General features: G+C 34.5%; 1 protein-coding gene across 1 annotated transcript; it reads left to right on the top strand.

Moving 5' to 3' along the window:
* The first annotated feature begins 9,137 nt into the window (after positions 1-9,137).
* On the top strand, positions 9,138-9,749 carry LOC141651702 (uncharacterized). The gene has a single exon (XM_074459400.1). The coding sequence runs from the start codon at positions 9,138-9,140 to the stop codon at positions 9,747-9,749; it is 612 nt and encodes a 203-aa protein (XP_074315501.1).
* Positions 9,750-24,254: the final 14,505 nt, after the last annotated feature.

Genomic DNA, 24,254 nt, shown 5'->3' with positions numbered 1-24,254 from the left:
TAAAACACTACGTTCAGATCGTGGGGGCGAGTATCTTTCTCACGAGTTTGATCAACACCTTAAAGACGTGGGATTGCCTTACGCTAACTCCACCGAACACCTTAGTTGAATGGTGTGTTCGAACGGAGAAATCGAACTCTACTTGATATGGTTCGATCCATGATGAGTCACACCGTGTTGCCCGACTCATTATGGGGTTATGCTCTTCTTAAATCACCGCTCTAATACTTAAATCAAGTCCGTCTAAAGTGTTGACAAGACTCCATATGAACTATGGAAGGGAACGGTCCCTAACTTGTCCTTTATACGGGTTTGGGGCTGCGAGGCTTATGTCAAGTGGAGACACGAGGATAAGCTCGGCCCGCGATCGGTCAAGACATACTTTATAGGTTATCCTAAAGGAACACTTGGTCATTACTTCTATTCGCCAACCGAACAACGTGTTTTTGTTGCGGCTAGTGCGACATTCTTAGAGAAGGAATTTCTCGAGAATGCAAATAGTGATAGAACCTTCGACCTGTCGGAGATTCCAGAACCAAATACCAAGCAACCATTGGAGGAACCAGTTCCTTCAATCCCGGCTGCGGTTAATATTCCTGAGGAACCTAGGAGGTCGGGAAGAGTCTCTATTCCTCCGCATGATACATTGGTATGGTCGAGGAACATGACATAGATGACATTCTGCTCTTAACGAGTAGTGAACCCACAACCTATAAAGGTGCCATGACTAGTTCCGACTCAAAGCTATGGCTTGAAGCCATGCAATCCGAGATGGACTCCATGTATGAGAACAACGTATGGGATCTTGTTGAATTACCTGCTAAGGTTCGTCCCCTTCAATGCAAATGGCTTTACAAGATAAAGCATTCTGTGGAAGGTCAAAAAGATATCTATAAAGCACGACTAGTTGCTAAAGGTTTCACCCAAGTGCCAGGTCTTCACTACGATGAAATCTTTGCACCCGTAGTCATGCTGCGTTCCATTCGGATTATCTTAGCGATTGGCGCTTTTCATGACTATGAAATTTGGCAGATGGATGTGAAAACCGCCTTCTTAAACGACTTTTTGGAGGAAGAGTTGTACATGGTACAACCCGAAGGTTTCATCGATCCTGAACATCCTAAGAAAGTATGCAAGCTTAAGCGTTCCATTTATGGACTTAAGCAAGCATCTCGGAGTTGGAATCATCGCTTCGACCAAGTGATAAAAGAAAATGGATTTACTCGATCGGTCGAGGAACCATGTCTATATATCAAGTCGAGTGGGAGCAAGATTTTCTTCCTAATATTGTATGTCGATGACATACTCCTGATTGGGAATGACATACCTCTCTTAACTTCGGTGAAAGTATGGTTGAAAAACCATTTCCAGATGAAAGATCTGGGTGAGGCACAAAGAATTTTGGGCATCCGTATCTATCGAGATAGATCACGTCGGATGTTATCTCTCGGTCGAGTCTTACATAGACAAGATCCTAGAGAGATTCAAAGATGACTAACTCCAAAAGGGGTTTCTTCCTATGGCTCCGGGGTGCATTTGAGCAAGTCTCGAGCACCGAGACACCGGAAGAGAAAGAGCGCATGACACGGATTCCTTATGCCTCGGCTATAGGATCAATCATGTATGCCATGATATGCACACGTCCCGACGTGGCATATGCATTGAGTATGACAAGTCGATTCCAACAAAGATCCGGGTGAATCACATTGGATGGCTGTCAAAGAACATTCTTAAGTACCTACGGAGGACTAAAGATTGGGCATTGACTTATGGAGGCGGTCAAAAGCTATGCGCAACCGGTTACGCAGATGCTAGCTTCCAAACGGATCGAGATGACTCGAAATCTCGGTCGGATTCGTTTTTACTCTTAATGGCGCTGATCACCGGAAGAGTTCCAAACAAAGTGTTACAGCAGATTCTACGACTGAGTCCGAGTACTATGCCGCGTCTGAAGCTGCAAAGGAAGCGATATGGATGCGTCAATTCTTACAAGGACTATCTGTAGTGCCTAGTTCGAATGACCCGATCACCATCTATTGTGACAATAGAGGTGCCATCTTCCAGGCTAAGGAGCCTAAGTCTAGCAACAAGTCTAGACACGTACAACGGAAAGCTCATCTAATCCGAGATTACGTGGAGCAAAAGGAGGTAGTGATAGAAAAGATTGCTACAGATGATAATATAGCAGATCCTCTCACTAAACCATTACGACAAGATAAGCATGAAGGGCATGTTAATTCCATGGGAATTAAACGTGTTCCTGAGTTGTAGTACTCTTTTATGGATTAGATTCATTTTCTCGTGTACTCTATACGACATCATCGTTTTGATATTTATATATTTTGTTTTTCATGTGGAGTTGTACGACAATTTTGAACACCACAAACTGAAATGAACAAACATTATATTTTGGTCCTTAATTGCCCACGTGAGCTGATAACTCTGGCAATTATTTTGTGACGTTGGTTGATGGTGGGTTCAACGAGCCATATGTCAAACGGTTGACTGACCAATCACAGAGGCGAGTTATACGGATATCTCGTTGGACACAATTGTGACAACGACGTGGAGTCCTAAATGTTTTATAACATTCAGTGCCAGGTCGTGGATAGGACCTCCATGGTGATCCTAAGAGTCGATTCTTTTGACTATCGACTGTCTCTTGAGATTAAGGCAGATTTTGGGTGACTTTGGTTTCTTTCTCCCGGTCATCCGTAACGAGGGCCAAGTAGATTTTTTCTCGGGTCATTTCATGCGTGCTCGGATCGGCAGAGTCGAGTTGAAGGAAATATTCACCTTTATCGGTACTCGATATTTCTCGGGGCCACTCGAGGAGTCAGAATCGAAATGCATGGCCATGCCCGAATACGGATTCGTTTTATCAGTTAAGTTACTCTCTAGTCGGGGAAACCACTCTTAATACAGATCGATTGTAAAATACGACCTTTGCGGATCCGGATCTGCAAATTGTTTTACATTGAGTGGGAGAAATTTTAAATGAATATGAGAATCGGTTATCGCACATACACTTGTACGGACAAGTGGGAGTTTGTTGGAGGTGGTGTCCTCCAGTGAGTGCGGATAACGTCATTGCACGTACACTTGTACGGACAAGTGGGAGCTTGTTGGGGCTGGTGTCTTCTACAGTTAGTGCAAGGACTTATAAATCTCTAAAAGGATCAAAGGGTATACTTTTGTATTATAATCAGTTGGTCCACGTTTATCAATAACGGTTGGCTTGCTAGATAAGTTTGACGTTATTGTCATACAGATGGCGGTGATCAACTGGTCCCTAAAAGTCACACCTATAGGATACGTTTGAGAGATGTGACGGTATGAAAATATAGTCACGTTGATGCCTAATTTGACTAAACAGTTAGTCGGAGTTATTGACTAGTAATTAGTCAAACACGATGTTGAGATAATTATTTAATACGGATTAAATAATAATGGCTAATATGAATTAAGCAGTAAATTCGTAAATTGAATATAAACGATTTATATTTAATTAATGTATATTGAATTTATTTAATTATACAATATTGTCTTTGTCGGACATGTATTAATATATTGACTGAGTCATGTTACCAGTTGATACATTAATAACCGATAACCGATGACGATTTATAATTGAAAACCCGTCATATACATTTTAGTAAATTTCGAGCTGAACTACGAGTTAAAATAAGGAGGAAGTGAAAACCCGTCATAACCGATAACCGATGACGATTTATAATTAAAATTTTGGCCGAACAAGACAGGTCACTCGATCGAGTGACCAGTTCACTCGATCGAGTGGAGGTTCACTCGATCAAGTGAACCCTTCACTCTGTTGAGTGACAGTCTCCCGTTGCGTGCATAAGAATTGATGAACTTACTCGGCCGAGTAGACCTCTACTCATTCGAGTAAGACACTACTCGGTCGATTACTCTGACCGAGAGAGACTATAAAAGCATGGGCGTTACACATACTCTGGGAGGTTGATACTCATTAAGTCAGTATTGGGTACCCTCCACAACTATTGGGCAAGGATTTTCATCCTCCCTAAGTCAAATTTAAATAAAATTGAAGCCTTATGCAGAGGGTTTCTTTGGCAAGGCAATGAAAGCAAGGAGATTCCTGCTTTGGTGTCTTGGGCAAACATAAGCAAGCAGAAAAAAGGGAGGATTGAGGATTAAGCACTTGTAATAGTGGAACATAGCAGCTATTGCAAAATATGAATGGTGGATAGAAAATAAGGCAAACCATCTTTGGGTTCGCTGGGTTCATTTTATATACATAAAGCAAGGTGTATGACAAACTGATGAACCAGGTTAGGGATGCAGTTGGGCATGGAAGAAAATATGTTGGGTAAAGAACCTAGTTAAACCTTACATGTTTTCAGCTCTGTCTAATTACAATATTCAGTTGGGTTATTCGTGGCTTGTTGATGATGGTGGGGAAGTTCCTTGGCACCCCTGGATGACAAATAAATTAATTATTCCCTGACAACAATTTATTGTTTGGCTGGTGGCCCATAGTCGACTCCTGACTCAAGATAGGCTGGTGAAGATGATAATACAATAGGTTAATAGATTTTACCTTTGTGATGATGCAGAGGATTGTATTGAACATTGATTCTTTCAGTGTCCTTTCAGTGTTAGTTGTGTGAAAATGCTTAATGTTTTGATTAGGTTCACTCTGCCGGAGAAACAAGTCATCAATTTGTATGAAATCATATTTTACATATCACATATTTTAGATTAAAGTTTTAGTCATAAAAACTTAAGGATCTTATGCATGCAAAAGAAAATACAAGAGTGAAGGAAAACCGGTTCCTTACGTTGGATATTTCGGCTATTAGGGCACTAGTAAGGTCTCCTACCTTACTTAGTTCTTGAGCTTTCCAAATGGATGAACAAGATTCAATTTAGAATCTCTCCTCAAGGATTGTACCAAGAAAACCTCCTTAATACAAATATTAATTTGATTACTAGAATTAATATTTGTTCCCTTAAAATTATTACTAATATTATAAGTATACTACTTCTAGTATTTAGGGAATAATATTAGTGATCTTGTGAGATTTTATCTTTTGTTCAACAACAGGAAGTAGTGAGATGAAGTTGTATTCAAGTGAATGAATCAATTGATATAAGAATGAATAAGTGTAAAATAAGAAGAGAAAACTCTTCTCTTTCTCTAGGGTGGTCGGCTAGGTGCACAAGGGAAGAGTGCCCAATATATTTTCAAGTTGCTCTTCACAAGAGACTAGCCATAATAGTCTATAATTAGTAGGTAATGATTATGTTACCCACTAATTAAAATAATCAAAGCACAAATCCTCCATCCTCTTCCATTTACACGGTTTACATGTGTAATGTGGATCCATTTTAACTTTGTCAAATTGTTAATATGTATTGTGTGACATATTGGACATGTTACTATATATGTGGTTTAAATAATGCATTTTTAACACATTAAATATCATTATATAAATAAAATAAATCACATACAAAATTAACTAGTAATTCACAATTACTATTACTTAAAATGGGTCATATAATTATAAATCACAACTACTTGTATTTATAATAATCAATTCATTCTTATTTCAATTGTTTCATAAACAATAAATAAACCTTAAATAATAAAACAATTTAATTACTTAGAATGAATCTTATATAATCGAATTACAATAAGATACGTATAATTACTCACAAAATCATTTGTTCAATTTTAAGGAATTAAGTAACTTGTATCATCATACAATTAAATAATTAGTCAATTAAGAATGTTTCCCTAGAGGAATGACCTTAAGGGATCAACTGATCACCACCGTCACACGACAGAAATGTCAAACTCTAGTCAGCCAATCATTACCGATTAATGTGGATCAGTTGACATTAAAATGTTACATTCCCTTATGTATTCTTAATATGAGATTTAAACATGTGATCGCATTATTTTCGAGGACACATACTCCAACAATCTCCCACTTGTCCGCGACAAGTGTGCGTCACCAATTCTCTTGTCCTATTACTATCTCCCACTCAATGCAAGGTGTCTTGCAGGTCGTACTTGCATTTGATCATATCGTGAGTGCTTTTCTCGATCTGGAGAATAACTGTCTGACCGCAATTTATCTACCATAGATACCTTCCGAGCGTGGCCACGCATTTCCAGTTCATTGCTCCTCGAGTGGCCTTGAGATATTAGATAACCCTGACGGGGATGGACAATTCCTATTTCACTCTTCCCATCGATTAGCCACAGCTCATCATGACCCAAAACATGCCCATTAGACCCCAATTACGAAGGTCGCCGAACATAAATCAAAGTCATTCTGAAACTGTGCCATCTTAGGCGAACAGTTATTAGTCAAAGAATTGACTCATAAGAATACCATAGTAGCTCTCGCCACGACCAGGCTATAAAACTTGCCAGAACTCTATAAACGGTCATAGGTCCGACAGAGTGTCCCTCACAGTCTGCCTATGTGATCGACTAGTCATCTCACATGACTCTATGGCACTTGAACTCGCCATCAATCGCATCACAACGCACTTAGGATCATTTCGTAGAAATTTGCAATGGATGATAATAGAATACTCTTTTCTAGTCTTGTACTCCTTATGTCAATAATCTGCCTTGGATTTTCACAAATCCAGTTGGGAAACTTGAGTTTGTGTAACTTCTTAACACACAACTTATTTCTCTTCCAAACTATAGAACAGATCATTAGTTCTCCTAGAGAATTCATGACGGTTCCTTAAGGTATACCAATAACTCTCATATGGGTAGACTTGTTATCGACTTATCATGCTCCAAGCATTTAATTTATCTAGGACATATGCATAATGGTATACATGATTGTACTAATGGCGGAAACATTAGTAATCATATTCATGTAGACAATAGTTCTTAGGTTCAAGTGAATAATCATAGCTCTATGATAATTCAAATCTCATTAATATGAAGAACCTACTTAACTGGTTGTATTAAGAAGGATCATTATCATCATAAGATACCTATCTCAATGTCAATCCAACATCCCATGTTATAATAGATATACATAATGCCAAATATCATCCAGAATTGAAAACTTATTTGCACGTCATTTTTCAATGAGTAATAAGTTATATGATTCATGGAGGATGATCGCTCCCACTGAACTTCATGTCTAAACATGACAGTCATTTGCTCCCACTCAAGTCCATGTGTACACATGTTTCTCCATGGAAACATTGCATAATGGAATGTTCATTGCTTCTCTAAGTATTAATCAAAACCATATATGTCATTCACATATCACTTTCAAAATACCCATTTAGGAAGTGGCTTTGATACTTTACTTACTTTCATAATGAATAGCCATAAGTATTAATCAAAACCATATATGTCATTCACATATCACTTTCAAAATACCCATTTAGGAAGTGGCTTTGATACTTTACTTACTTTCATAATGAATAGCAATGTTTTGAATCCTTAGCTTAGTTAACAATTAACTTAGTTCTTGTAGACATCGACATTTCACTCTATGCAACTCTTAATCATAAACTTCTATTTACTTTGGATTGGTCTCAACAATCCCAAATAAATCCATTTAATTGCATAGATTTTAGTTTCATAGGGCTCTTAAGTAAAATGTCGAATTTTAAAATCTCTTGTAACTTCATAGATCATGATCTAAATTTCAAAAGAACGCTTTCTTTTGGTGTCCTCATATAATTTCCTAAGAACATCTTCTTTTGATCTCCTCGAGTAGTATCCTTAAGAACATCTTCTTTTGGTCTCCTTGCGTAGTATCCTCAAGAACATCTTCTTTTGGTCTCCTCGCGTAGTATCCTCAAGAACATCTTCTTTTGGTCTCCTCGCGTAGTATCCTCAAGAACATCTTCTTTTGGTCTCCTCGCGTATTATCTACCTTCTCAAGGCTTGTGGCTAAATTTCTCCCACTCTATCTTTAGAAAAATATCCTATTTCTCCAAAGATAGCTTTTGAGCCACAAATAATGATGGTTAAGGAGGAACAATAAATCATATATCTATTTAATAGTGATTTAGTCGAGACATTTTAAAAGGATAACTTAGTCAAGACGATTTGAGTTGGATAGGTGAATCAAATGAGGTTGGTAATGTTCCCTTATATGAGTTCAAATACTCAATCCTAACTTCATAATTGATCTTTTATAAGTAAGTTGTGACTTTTAGTCACTATGACATAAGGAGAATCGAATTCATAGCTTATGGACATATAATGACGCGATCATTATAATCGTCTATATAATCAATTTAAGTCGATAATCTTATGTTTCTAGATGCAAGTAATGTATGATGATAAATTTTAGAACAACCAATACGATAAAGTAAGTGATTTGGGTTGCAAACCAAGTGTTAGATTTATTAATCTCATTATTTAACATATTCATATATGTGACATATTAATTTAGTCATAAAATTAAAACTAGATCTTATGCATGCAAACTTGAATAAGAATAGAGAAGAAATCGTCTTTCTTACTATGGGAGTTTCGGATTTTGGGCACAAGTGAGTTCTCCTACTCACTTGTTCTTGAGCTTCCTAATATTGGATGAACATGGATTCAAGCTGAGAATCCCTCCCAAAGATTTATACCCAAGGTGACCTCTTAAAAGACTAATATTATTAGATCTAGAACAATATTAATCTTACTAAAATTGACCCAAAATATTTGTTTTGGTCTCTTGTTTATTCGGCCAAGAGAAGGGAAGAAAAATAGGCCCTCTAGCCATAGAATAGCTCCCACTGTTTTCACAGTGTGCGGGACTCATCCTTCTTGCACATCCCATGATAGCAAGTGTACTCAATTTCCGTTGTAAATATTTCTCATTGTTCTTTATTGCCTAGAACGATTCTAGAAAATCTATTTCTTAAATAACATAGCCACAATGGTATCTTAACCATCCTGATGTGTTTTGATTATGGTTTTGTCGGAAACCATGCGCAATCTCAATTGTCAATTGTCACTTGTGTAACACCCTTACACAAAATTGCATCAAAAACACTTTGATTTATATCCTTAATGCTTCTGCAAGCACTTAAGGGTAATCTTTATGGCTTACTTGGTAACTATTACTTAAATTCGATTTGAAACAATTCATCATACTCAAAGTATGACCTGGAAAAATGTGTGCAAAGTTAAAGAAAAATTTAAACATGGTTTCACAAATGGTGTCTGGAGCCCCCATGCCAAAGGATACACAGTTAGCCATGGCTATGCTTGGCTAGGTGATCATGGACTAAAGGTAAACTGGTGGCCTCTTGTATGGAATAATTGGAACATCCCCAAACATTCCATCATCTCTTGGCTTATTTTCCAAGAAGGTTTGAACTTGAAAACTAGGTTATTTCAGATTGGATGCTGTGAAGATGACCTCTGCCTATTATGTGGTGAGGTGCCTGAAACTTATGCACATCTCACCACTGACTGCCCCTTTAGCAGAAAGATTGCAGGGTTGACAGAGGCTTGGAATGGTAGGAAATTCCCTACTATTAATGCGTTGCAGACAGGTAGACAGAGCAGCATGCAGTGGAAGGCTATGACTATGCTTATGAATGCTTTCCTCTATACTATTTGGTATCATAGAAATCAGACTAGGCTCCTTCAAGCTGTGACTAGACCTGAGATAGTAGCTAGCCAGTTGGAGCAAACAGTCAGAATGAGAGGGAGAAGCAAAGTTGGTGAAGGTCTTGATCGAGCAGTTGATTGTTGGCAAGCAAACTAGGATCTTCTATGATTTTGTGCTTAATATTGTGAAGGTTTTTTATGGCTAATGGGATTCGAACCCTGCTCCTGTACATTGATTCTTTGATTTTGATATAATATATACTCACATTTCATCTAAAAAAAAAAAAAGTATATGAAGTGTTATACATCATTTCCTATTTAATTGATTCTGCAGCGGAAGCAAATGGAATCAATCAAATATGTTCAATTTGATTGAACTAGCCATGAATCTTATCAACATAAGACTCCTTATTTGACGCTAATATCATGTAGATTTATCTACATAAATCTGGATATTAAAGATGTATTATATTACTCCAAGTCTTAAATCATTCGAAATGATCAATATGTCATTCACATATAAGACTACTAAAATTTCCGTAACTCCCACTAAACTTCATGTATAAACACAACTTCTCGACTTATCGGGAAAATTTTTATACCTTGATCAAATCATTGATTCCAACTCATTGATGTCCTACTCAAGACCCTCTCTTAAGTTTCACATTATCTTAGGATTGCAAGAATCTACAAAACTCAAGACATGTATTGAATACATTCCTTCTAATTGAAGAAGTGGGTTTTAGATTCACTCGCTATATATCTCATAATGAAACACAATCCCTAAGAAGATCCAAATAGACTTAAGCATTTCAACTAGTGCAAAACCCTTTGCTACCAATCAAGCTTTGATATCTAAAAATTCACTTGGAATTTATTTCGGATTTTCATGGCTCTAAGCCTTTGTTGAGTTGTGACTTAAACACACTCATGTAAGTCATATGTTCATTACTTTCCAGAAGTAATCAACTTGAATCAAACAATTTTTTTTTGTAAGTTGCAAGCTCTTTACTTTCTAAAAGTAACACTAATTCATCATCTTCAACAAGTGATGACTTTAACCTCCTAGGTTTTGAAGAAACAACGTCTTTCACAAAACGTCTCATGTAGCCAAGAAAGACCAGTTTCTTGCGACATAACATTCTTTGTGGCTCTTGAATAATTTCTCCCACTCTGTCTTCTAGAAATAAACTTGTATTTTAGAAAGACAGCTTCACGAGCCACAAACCCGTTGTACTCGTGATTATAGTAAGGAAAAATGAGCATTTGTTTCTTTTGAAAACATACAAACATGGTACCCTACCATGTCATATCTCATATGATTCGTTTTAGATTTAGTGGAAAAATAATTTAGACAAAATGTTAAAATCCCCAAAAGGATCAAGTAACTCAAAGTAACTTGATTGAAGTCCAAACCATATCGAATAGCGTTTGATTTCTTTATCCAACCACACATTATCCAATAATGCGTGCTAAGAGAGATTAATTTGTGATACTATATCACATTTCCTTTGGCTTATATCAAAGTCTTCACTTTGATAATCCCATCACGACTTGATCGTGATTCATGGAACTCTTTGAACTCCTTCAAAGATTTCTCTTTTTACCTTATTAAGTAAACATATTGGTGTCAACTTAAATTTATGGTAAAAGAAAATGATCAACCTATTCTGTATCAATGATTTACAACCTCGATCTCCTTTTCAACCAAAAAGCACGAGATATCTTGCTTTGAATACAAGATATGCATATACCATTAACAATCTAATGGTTTCAAGAGTACTCGATAACTCTTTGCGTTCATCATTTGAGAATTTAAGGTTTAATTTTGGGTTACCAATTTGAATTTTGCATCATCTACATGATATATCATTCTAGTTTGGTTTAGAATATAATCACCTTGATAATGGGCTAGCCATACATCAAATCGTGGTGTATAGGGTCACAAAAGTGAAACCTCTTTTGTATTTTAACAAGTTTATATTCTTATTTAGAGTTTATGCACTTAATAGTCACAATTAAGTACAACTCTAAACCCAAAAACTAGATTGAGTACATAATGACTCTATCTTTCAACATCATTGTTGCTAGTCGTCATATTCTAATCATTTTATGTATCGAATACAATGATGAAAACCTCCACTGGTTTCTAATATTGACGAAGTAGTACTAGCAAAATTTATGTTTATCAAATAAACATTTAAAGAAGAAGGTCCCATTAGATGTCCACAACTAACTTGTTGATTCTTCAATAATTTGGGGTAGTTTCCTTTCTAGCGTCCAACAATTAAGACAATGGAAACTTTATCGGTCGGGATTGATAGGTTTAGTATCGTTACTCTCAATAACTTTACTTTTAACATTACCTTATATCAATTCCATTCTAATTTTACTTTTTTAGACCTCATCCTTTTCTTAACGGTTTAAGAGAATGCTCCCACTCATTTCAATGAGTCTTTGCTAAGAGAAGCAAAATTGAAATTCATGAAGACTACTCTTCATTCGTTTGTTTAGTCTTAAAACTTTCATTGAAGTGGTTGCGATATTTTGGTCAATTTTGATTTCCAACAAATCTAGTTACCAAAATGATGTAACGTTTCAAAAAACTTAACTCAATTAAGCATATGAGAAACAATTTATTGTAAGTAGATATGTTAGTCAAGAATCAAAAACCCTTTTGATCACAAATAACTTTTATCTATACTCTTTACAAGAGATTCTTACAATGGATAATACGAGGTTTTTAGAAGAAAAAATAAATTTTGTCTTTAGTTACGATGTTTTAATAGAGATTTGAATCAAAAATCGAAATGATATCGTATATGAATTGTGGTAAAGAAATAGAACAATATGATAACGGAATAGTGGAAAACTTAACATTTATCGTTGTAATAATACTTGTAAATAATTTAACAAGTAAAACATTTATATAGTGACCTCTACCCAACTATTATAAATGATTCCAATATCCAAACTCATATTAACTTGGGCACGGTAGGGCCGATTCATCCCTTATCAATATCTCGGTGGATTAACTCTTTAATCGATTCTACTTTTAGAACTCTTGGTCGATAAAATTACGTTAATATTTATCTTTAGCCCGGAACACATGCGACTACGGTCACGAATACTTCCGTTGAGCTCAATCCAAATTTCGAATAAATGTGTCCATGATCCAAATCCACATCAACTTGGGCACGGTAGGGCCGATTCATCCCTTATCAACATGAATTCGGTGGATAGACATTTATCACCCACTTCCCCTACGTAACAAGGTTTGTACCCCAGTAGGGCCTAGCACACTCCCTCATGAAATAGGTTTTCATGGTTTCTAATTTTTGGTAAGGCTAAATCTCAATTGTTTATTTTAGCGAGAGGTCATGTCAATTTATTATCTATCACGTTTTAAGTGAACTAAAGCGGTGAACTACGATAATCGTAATTGACACGGTCGATAAACTCGATAAAATGATAATGCATGTTTTAGTTATGGCGATTTAGCGATGCATGCAACATATAAATAAAATGCAAAGCATAAATAAAATCCTAGTATGGCCTTCCTAGAATAGTAAATCTAATAAACTATTACATATTCGGAAACCAACTCCTTTGGTCCCTTGAACTTCGGTCTTGGCACGCATTTCAAGGCAATACTTTCTTTGATGGATCGCCTTCTCGAGTGGCACCGTCTTCAAGGAACTCCGGAATAAATAAATTACATAATAAATTACATAATTTCCTATTATACATTTGTAATTAAAATAAAATAAATCTACTCCCTCCATACCACACCAATGGTAACATTGAGAATCTTGACACTATTCATGGTCGTAGGGAATCTTCGATATTATTCTTAATCTATAAGACAAAATATAGTCATGTGAGATTTTGTTTGATTTATCGTCATAAATGCTATAAGAATATCAAATTCTTATAATTTTTAATAATGTGTAAGTAAAGATATTCACGTTGCAAAACGTGTCTCGACAAGTGTGAAAAAGTCAATGTTACCATTGGTGTGGTATGAAGGGAGTATTAAATTACAAAACGGTGATACGAGATCACAATAAATTACAACCGAATCGATATTCCAATACATTTCGGGTAATATCAATTTAAAACTAAGACAATACTAAGTAAAAATAACATAATTCAAAAATTACATAAAAATTAAAAATTAAAATATGACAATCATAAATAAAATGCAGCATTATAATATGTATGAACATGCCAAATTTTATGCTAAATCGCCTTTAAGGAGCCAATATCGTATATTAATCGGTTTTTACGGATTTGCGTGATTTAACCTTTTAAAAATCACAATAATTACATAAAATCATATTTATGTACAAGTTAATTACCCTAACTATATTAGGACTCAAAATTAGTCTCCACTAACATTTGACAATAATTAACCTAGATTTATTAATATTGTACATGAATGGACCTAAAATACAAAATTATGTCATAAACTTCAAATTAAATCATAAAAATTTTAAATAAATTTGAAATTTGAAATTTAAACTCATAAACATTCTGGAAAAATACCATGACACTCATAATGTTCAAAACTTAGGTTAAAAAATTTCAAAAATTTATCGAGGAAAAACAATATTGCGGTTTATCGGTTTTCACAATTATGACCCTAAAAATATGAGAAAAATTATTTTTATCAACGTTTCACTTTTAGATCTGAAATATATGATAAAATGCAACATGTGACGTTTTTCCTTAGTCATGAAGTATGTTTTAGTATTTTTACTAATTAAAGTCACTATTTACGTGATTTTTCATCAAAAATTCATAAATCATGCATAAAGACTTCATTATAGCCAAATATTTTACACACATCTTGTAAAATTGCATTTGACAACATACTAAATTTCTTTGACCAGATTCGAAATATAACTCATATTAACCTATTTAGCCATTTAAATATGATTTTAACTTGAAAAATCCATATTTCGAGTAATAAAACTCATTTTATTATGAAAATTTACAGGCCATCAGTAGATAATATATGTGAAAACATATCAAAAAACCACTGAAAAAATCGAAGTTTAGCTATTTTTAGTCCAAAAATGACATTTTTATCATAAAAATCACATTTTAATGCCATTATTATATAATATGAACAATAAAATCCATAAATGAACCAAAATATCCTAAATACATTTTAGGACCAGAAACTTTAACATGCAAATAAATTTCGTGATATGTCCTAATAAACACAAATTTATAAGTTTTGTTTGTTAATCTTATAACTCGGAAAAACAATAACCGATTTGCATGCAAACAACCTAAGGCTCTGATACCACTTGTTAGATTTATTAATCTCATTATTTAACATATTCATATATGTGACATATTAATTTAGTCATAAAATTAAAACTAGATCTTATGCATGCAAACTTGAATAAGAATAAAGAAGAAATCGCCTTTCTTACTATGGGAGTTTCGGATTTTGGGCCCAAGTGAGTTCTCCTACTCACTTGTTCTTGAGCTTCCTAATATTGGATGAACATGGATTCAAGCTTAGAATCCCTCCCAAAGATTTATACCCAAGGTGACCTCTTAAAAGACTAATATTATTAGATCTAGAACAATATTAATCTTACTAAAATTGACCCAAAATATTTGTTTTGGTCTCTTGTTTATTCGGCCAAGAGAAGGGATGAAAAATGGAGTAATTTTTTCTCTAAAATTTCTATAACTTTTAGATGATAAAAAGAATGAATGAATTTTTACACTAGTAATTGTGGTGTATATGTCAAAAATAATAGAGTAAAAACCCTTGGTCTTTTCTCTATGACAAAACCGGGTGGGGTGGGGGACAAGGCCAATGCATGGCATTTTCTTCTACCCATAAAATATAGGCATGTCAGAGTAGGTTTTAGTGTGATGATTGCTCTTTAAATAAAATATAAATCACACTTTTAAACCCTAGTCCACCCTTTTTTTCGGTACATTTTGTGTAAAATGGAAAGTCCATTTTACACATTCTTTTGTCAATTGGTCAAAAGTCACATGTTACTAGTCATGTGTATGTGTAATGTATTTTTAACATATTAAAAATCAACATATTAATGAAAATACGTCATGTACAAAATCGACTTAGTAATTCATAATTACTTGTACCAAAACGGTTTATCAATTATAAATCACAACATCTTGTATTTATAATAAATTATTCATTCAGTTTCAATTGTTTCGTAAACAATAATTTTATCTAAGTAATAAAACAATTTGATTACTTAGACCGTATCTTATTTAATTGAATTACAATAAGACACGTCAATTATACTCACAAAATCGTCCGTCAATTTTAAGCAATTTAATTAACCCGTATCGACATACGATTAATTAAATAATCAATTAAGAGTGTCACCCTTTAGGTATGACCAAAGGGGATCAACTGATCACCACCGTCGCACGACAGTAATGTCAAACTCTAGTCAGCCAATCATTACCGATATGTGTGGACCGGTTGACTGTAAAATATTACATCCCACATGTATTTTTAAAATGAGATTTAAACATGTGATCATAATGATCAACAGTTGTGATCGCATTATTGTCGGAGGACACATATTCCAACACCAAGTCACCAAAATCCAAAATACAACCATTGTTTTAGGAAATAGCAAATTCCCAAGTCGAACGAGGAAATTGAAAATAGTTCTAAAATTTCAAAATACAACACAAAATAAAGACAAAATAAAGCCAAGCTCCCATTGATCTAGCACCATGGGCGGCTACATCTAGCTTCTCTCAAGATCTTCTAGGCTTGCTTTTCTTTGCCCTTGTCCTTGCTTGGATGCCCTAATTACAATAAAAAGGGAATTATCAAAACTTGTATCACAATAGCAAAGTTGAGATCGAAACATAAAAAGATAGGGATAACTAAATTACCTACTAGAATAACTTTTCCAGCTTTGATGTCGCCTAGGTACTTAGGACAATTTTTCTTCCAATGCCCAATGCCATTACAATAGTGGCATTTGTCCCCGGAAGGGGCACCCTTATTGGGCTTAGAGGAGCTAGCTTCACAAGCTTTTCCCTTGTTCTTAAAGGGGGTTGGCTTCTTACCCTTTGCGCCACCTTTCATGAATTTTCCCTTGCTCTTTTGATTGATGTTGAGCACATCCTTGGCGGTGCTAGCATTTAGCCCCATATCCCTCTCGGCTTGCACAAGCATTTTGTGCAATTCATCGAGGGAAACTTTCAAGTTTTTCATATTAAACTTCACCCGGAATTGAACATATGCTTTAACCTTGTTCAAGGAATGAAGAATTCGATCAATGATGAGTTCTTCGGGAATGTCTACCTTTTGCATTTTCAACGTCTCAACATGTTCCATCAACTTGAGCACGTGAGGACTAACCTTTTGGCCCTCCTTAATGTTGAGATCGAAGAATGCGGATGCCGCTTCATATTGAATGATCCTCGGAGCTTGTGAAAACATGGTCACAAGCTTCGTATAGATCTCATAGGCGGTGCTAATCTTTATAGCACTCCTTTGGAGTTCGGCCTCCATGGAAAAGATCAACACATTTTTGATCACGGCCGACTCCTTTTGGTAAGTCTCATAGGCTTGCCTAGCGGCGGGAGTAGACCTAGCGGTCGGTGCGGCGGGAGAGGCCTCGGTGAGGTAACGAATCTTATCGTCACCCTCCGCGGCCAAGCGGAGTTGGGCGTCCCAATCGGCGAAGTTTGACCCATTCTTTTCTAGTTTACAACGATCCATGAAGGATCGGAGCCATGAAACATTGGTGAGAGTGTTCGAGCTAGTGGATGCGTTTGAATTTGGAGTTGCCATTGCAAATGAGAAAACAAATTTGACTACAAAATAAAGATGAAGGAATAAATAATCATCTATTGTTTTAACAATAATAATAATAACACTTGTTAACATTTTAAACAAGTTTTAAACATTTATATAGTGACATCTATCCAACTATTATAAATGATCCCGAGATCCAAATTCATATTAATTCGGGCACGGTGAGCCGATTCATCCCTTATCAATATAACTCGGTGGATTAACTCTTCAATCGATTCTACTTTTAGAACTCTCGGTCGATAAAATTACTCTAATATTTATCTTTAGCCCGGAACACATGCGACTACGGTCACGAATACTTCCGTTGAGCTCAATCCAAATTTCGATGAAATAACATTTTACAACCCCACTTCTCCAACGTAACAAGGTTTGTATTACGGTGAAGCCGGCTTAACTCCCTTATGAAATTGGTACTTCATGGGTTCTACTATTTGGTAAGGCTATATCTCAATTATTAATTTAGCGAGAGGTCATGTCAATTTATTATCTATCACGTTTTAAGTGAACTAAAGCGGTGAACTACGATAATTATAATTGACACGGTCGATGACTCGATTAAATAAAATGCATGTGTAGTTATGGCGATTTGGCTATGCATGCAAACATATAAAGAAAATGCTAAGCATAAAAATAAAGTCCTAGTATGGCCTTACTAAAAATAGTAAATCTAATAAACTATTACAAATTCGGAAACCAACTCCTTTGGTCCCTTGAACTTCGGTCTTGGCACGCATCTCGAGGTAAAACCGTCTTCATGGAAACTCCGGGAAATTACAAATAATAAATAAAAATTACATAATTTCCTATTGTACATTTGTAATAAAAATAAAAATAAATCTATTAAATCACAAAACGGTGATACGAGATCACAATAATTACAACCGGATCGATATTCCCATGCATTTCGGGTAATATCAATTAAAAACTAAGGCCATACTAAGTAAAATTACATAATTCAAAATTATATAAAATAAAAATATTACAATCATAAATAAAATGCAGCATTATAATATGTATGAACATGCTTAATTTTATGCCAAATCGCCTTTTAAGAGCCAATATCGTATATTTCATCGGTTCTTTATGGATTTGCGTGATTATAAACTTGTTAAAATCACAAAGTGTCTCATAAATTCATATTTATGTTCAAGTTAATTACCCTAACCATCTTAGGACTCAAAACTTTGTCTTCACTAATATTTTGACAATAAATGAACTTGATTTCTTAGTATTGTTCATTATGGACCAAAAATACAATATTATACTATAAACTCCAAATTAAATTATAAAAATTTCAAATAATTTTAAAATTTGAAATTCATACTCATGAACATTCTGGAAAAATACCATGACATTCATAATGTTCAAAACTTAGGTTAAAAATTTCGAAAATTTTTCGAGAAAGACATCGTTGGGGTTTATCGGTTTTAATAACCATGACCATTAAAATAAGAGAAATATAATTTTAATCAACTTTTCACTTTTAGATCTGAAATTTGGGATAAAGTGCAACATATGATGTTTTTCTATAGTCATGAAATATGTTTTAACATTATAGTCTAATTTAAGTCACTATTTATTGAATTTTTACTCAAAAATTCATAAATTATGCATAAGAAGTACAATACATCTAAGATTTCTACACACACTGAGTAAAAATGCATGTGACAACATAAAAAATTTCCATGACTAGATTCGAAATTTAACTCATATTAACCTAATAAACCCTTTAAATTCAATTTAAGCTTATAAAATCCATATTTCATGCAAAATAACTTAGTTATTCACTATATTTAACATGCCATCAGTAGATAATATATGTGAAAACATATCCAAAAACCACTGAAAAATTCGAAGTTTAGCTATTTTTGGTCCAAAAATGACATTTTTCTCATAAAATCACATTTTAATGCCAATAATATATAAAATGAACAATAAAAATCCATAAATTGTCTCATATGACCTAAAATCCATTTAGGACCAGAAAATTTTAACATGCAAAATTATTTCATGATTTATTTTCATAAATCCTAAATAACAAGTTTTATATGTTAACTAATTAACTCGGAAAAACTAACCCGATTTTGCATGCAACAATCGTGTTGCTCTGATACCACTTGTATGAAATCATATTTTACATATCACATATTTTAGATTAAAGTTTTAGTCATAAAAACTTAAGGATCTTATGCATGCAAAAGAAAATACAAGAGTGAAGGACAACCGGTTCCTTAAGTTGGATATTTCGGCTATTAGGGCACTAGTAAGGTCTCCTACCTTACTTAGTTCTTGAGCTTTCCAAATGGATGAACAAGATTCAATTTAGAATCTCTCCTCAAGGATTGTACCAATAAAACCTCCTTAATAGAAATATTAATTTGATTACTAGAATTAATATTTGTTCCCTTAAAATTATTACTAATATTATAAGTATACTACTTCTAGTATTTAGGGAATAATATTAGTGATCTTGTGAGATTTTATCTTTTGTTCAACAACAAGAAGTAGTGAGATGAAGTTGTATTCAAGTGAATGAATCAAATGATATAAGAATGAATAAGTGTAAAATAAGAAGAGAAAACTCTTCTCTTTCTCTAGGGTGGCCGGCTAGGTGCACAAGGGAAGAGTGCCCAATATATTTTCTAGTTGCTCTTCACAAGAGACTAGCCATAATAGTCTATAATTAGTAGGTAATGATTATGTTACCCACTAATTAAAATAATCAAAGCACAAATCCTCCATCCTCTTCCATTTGCACGATTTACATGTGTAATGTGGATCCATTTTAACTTTGTCAAATTGTTAATATGTATTGTGTGACATATTGGACATCTTACTAGACATGTGGTTTAAATAATGCATTTTTAACACATTAAAAATCATTATATAAATAAAATAAATCACATACAAAATTAACTAGTAATTCACAATTACTATTACTTAAAATGGGTCATATAATTATAAATCACAACTACTTGTATTTATAATAATCAATTCATTCTTATTTCAATTGTTTCATAAACAATAAATAAACCTTAAATAATAAAACAATTTAATTACTTAGAACGAATCTTATATAATCGAATTACAATAAAATACGTATAATTACTCACAAAATCATTTGTTCAATTTTAAGGAATTAATTAACTTGTATCATCATACAATTAATTAATTAGTCAATTAAGAATGTTTCCCTAGAGGTATGACCTTAAGGGATCAACTGATCACCACCATCACACGACAGTAATGTCAAACTCTAGTAAGCCAATCATTACCGATTAATGTGGATCAGTTGACATTAAAATGTTACATTCCCTTATGTATTCTTAATATGAGATTTAAACATGTGATCGCATTATTGTGGAGGACACATACTCCAACACAATTGGTGCGTGCAGTTTAGAGAAAGGTCCCTACTAGTTAAGTATATTGTTGTTGTGTGTATTCTCAGCCTGGTTTAGCAGAAATAAGTGTAGGCTTGAAGATGTTGTTGACCCTCCTACAATGGTTGCGAAGAAATGTAGAAAGAAGTTAGATTGTGCATTAGAAATTGTCTAGTGATCAGTTGTGGACCAGGCCACCCGCGCCGCACGCATCCTTGCGTTGGAAATGTTAAGGCGGTGGCACTTCTCCCACGGAACTTTGTGAACAAAGCACGTCATGGGCCGTTACCGATTTGAAAGGCTTTGAAACCAGCGAAAGGTTGAACAAGCCTGCATTTGAGGAGTTGCCACCAAGTTCTATGGAAAATTGGAAACCGTTCGAATACTTCATGCTTATGTCAACATGAAGCGTGACATAGGCACTAAAGATATTCGTTTACCCTTAACATTATATGTCTAGAATGACTCTCGCAATGCCAATGAACAAGGGTGTCCAAAGAGATCTTGAGTAAGGGGTGAGGGTACGTATTAGGAAATTCTTTAATCGAACACCTAATCGCGCCCGACTCGATAGCGGCCTCTACTAATGATCAAGGAAATCGTTTTTACAATGTGTTGTTGATTATATGCAGGCAATGCAACAAACATAAGATTAATCCTAGCATGTGAATTAGACTAAGTCGGTGAACATACAACTTACAATTAATGGTCGAATCGGGAACTTACATTCTTTACATCTGAATAAGCATACAAATGAATACGACGAACATTCATCATATTCATGTCAAAGACGGGATTAAGAAAGAAATAAAAGAAATAAGGAAAATAAGAATATAAGGAAATTGGGAAGAAAGGAAATTAAAGAAAAGGAAATTAAAACATAACGAAAATAGAAAATAAGGAAATTGGAAAATAAGGAAATAAATAAATAGGTCAGAAGGTGATAATAATGGTTAATAGTCAACTAATAGTAATTAATATGTACTACTTCAAAATGAGAAGGATTTCTGAGTCAGAAGCTGTTAGGTTCATATACGTATTATTAGACTCTTCTAATGGTGAACCAATTAACATTTTAATATAAGTTCTTTAGATCTAGTGCGTGCAGAAGTAATTAAGAGATTAAATAAGAAAAACAATGTTCCTTACATTGTTATTTGGCTCGAAATAAGGGCACAAATTTGTTAGAAATTAATAATCTCAATATACAACATATTCATATATGTTATAATTAATTTAATCATAAAATTAAATATAGATCTTATGCATGCAAACATGAATAAGAATAGAGAAGAAATCGTTTTCCATACTATAAAATTTCGGATCAAAGGGCACAAGTAAGATCTCCTTCTTACTTGTTCTTGAGCTTTCCTTATATGGATGAACAAAGATTCAAAGATAGAATCCCTCCCAAAGATGAATAGCCAAGATAACCCCTTAATAGATTAATATTACTTGATCTAGAATAATAATAATCTTACTAAAAATTGACCCAAAATATTGTTTTGTCCTCTTGAATTTTCGGCCAAGAGAAGAGGAATTTATGGAGTATTTATTTCTCTTTCTAAACTTCTTTAAGTTATTTTTGTGAATGAATGAATAATGTACACAACACACTAGTTGTTATCTATTTCATAATAGAGATTATAAAAGGGTAAAAACCCTTTGCTTGCGTGGTTGGGAAACCGGGTAGGAGGTGAGAAAAGGGGCCAATGCATGAGCTTCAATTCTTCCCAAGAGATTAGGCATGCAAGGCTATGTATTTAGGTCTTATGATTATGCTTTCCACTAAACATATTTAACATAATTAAGCTTAATACTTCCTCCTTATTTTCGGCACATATTGTGTAAAATAGAAAGTCCATTTTACACATTATTTTGTCAATTTGTCACATGTAACATGTTCCAAGACATTGTGTATATAAAATGTATTTTTAACAATTAAAAATCAACATATTAATAAAATATGTCACTTATAAAGTTAACCTAGTAATTCATTATTACTTGTACCGTAATGGGTTCCCGAGTCATAAATTACAACATTCTGTATTTATAATAATCTATTCATTCCGTTTCAATTGTTTCCGTAAACAACAATTTCATCTAAGTAATAAAACAATTCGATCACTTAGACCGTATCTAATTTAATCAAATTATAATGAGATACGCAAATATTACTCCCAAAATCGTCCGTCAATTTTAAGTAATTTAATTAACCCGTATCGTCGTACGATCAATTAAATAATCAATTAAGAGTGTTACCCTTTAGGTATGACCTAAGGGGATCAACTGATCACCACCGTCGCACGACAGTAATGTCAAACTCTAGTCAGCCAATCATTACCGATATGTGTGGACCAGTTGACTCTAAAATATTACATCCCACATGTATACTTAAAATGAGATTTAAACATGTGATCATCATGATCGACAGTTGTGATCGCCTTATTGTCGGAGGACACTTAATCTAACAATCTCCCACTTGTCCTCGACAAGTGTGCGTCACCAATTTTCTTGTCCTATTACTATCTCCCACACAATGCAAGGTGTCTTTCAGGTCGTACTTGCAAGTGATCATATCGAGAGTGGTTTCTTCGATCTGGAGAATAACTGATTGACCGGAATTATCTACCATAGATACCTTCCGAGCGTGGCCACGCATTTCCAGTTCATTACTCCTCGAGTGGGCCTGAGATATTGTTATAACCCTGACAAGGGGTGGACAATTCCTATCGCACTTATTCCCTTCGACTAGCAACAGCTATCATAACCCAAAATATGCCCATTTGACCCCATTTACGAAGGTCGTAGTAACATAAATCAAAGTTAATCTGTAACTGTACCACCTTAGGCGAATAATCTTTAGTCAAAAGAATCGACTCATTAGAATACTATAGTAGCTCTCGTCACGACCACGCTATATAAATTTGCCAGAACTCTATAAGCGGTCATTAGCCCGACAAAGTGTTCCTAACAGTTTGCGTATGTGATCGACTAGTCATCTCACATGACTCTATGGCATTTGAACTTGCCATCAATCGCATCACACTCTAGTCACTTCGAGACGTCACCTCATATAAGTGACTATGGGCGAATACCATTTTAATCCGGGTTCACTTTAACGGGGTTCAATATTGTCTCTACAACCCGTTTGGATGTAACAAGGTATAAAAGGAGTTTTTAGATTTTAAAAACTCGAACGACAAATGTGATTATCACATATGAATAGTCAATACCTGATTACTACTTCATATTCTATAATCCAGTTTGATCTTGAATGTAGTTGTTCATCTCAATTCAATTGAAATGACATGACTCATCATGTTAAGCCTATGAGAAGGCTTTGGTAAGTAGGTTTAATCAACTTCTTGTACCTAACTCAACCTTACTACATACTCGTTTTCCTTTGTAATGTATACATTTGCATTACAAAACT

The sequence above is a fragment of the Silene latifolia genome, chromosome 4 (genome assembly GCF_048544455.1).
Source record: "Silene latifolia isolate original U9 population chromosome 4, ASM4854445v1, whole genome shotgun sequence".
Taxonomy (NCBI): Eukaryota; Viridiplantae; Streptophyta; class Magnoliopsida; order Caryophyllales; family Caryophyllaceae; genus Silene; species Silene latifolia.
Note: the sequence above shows the minus strand (reverse complement) of the source record. Positions and strands in the feature narration are given on the sequence as shown.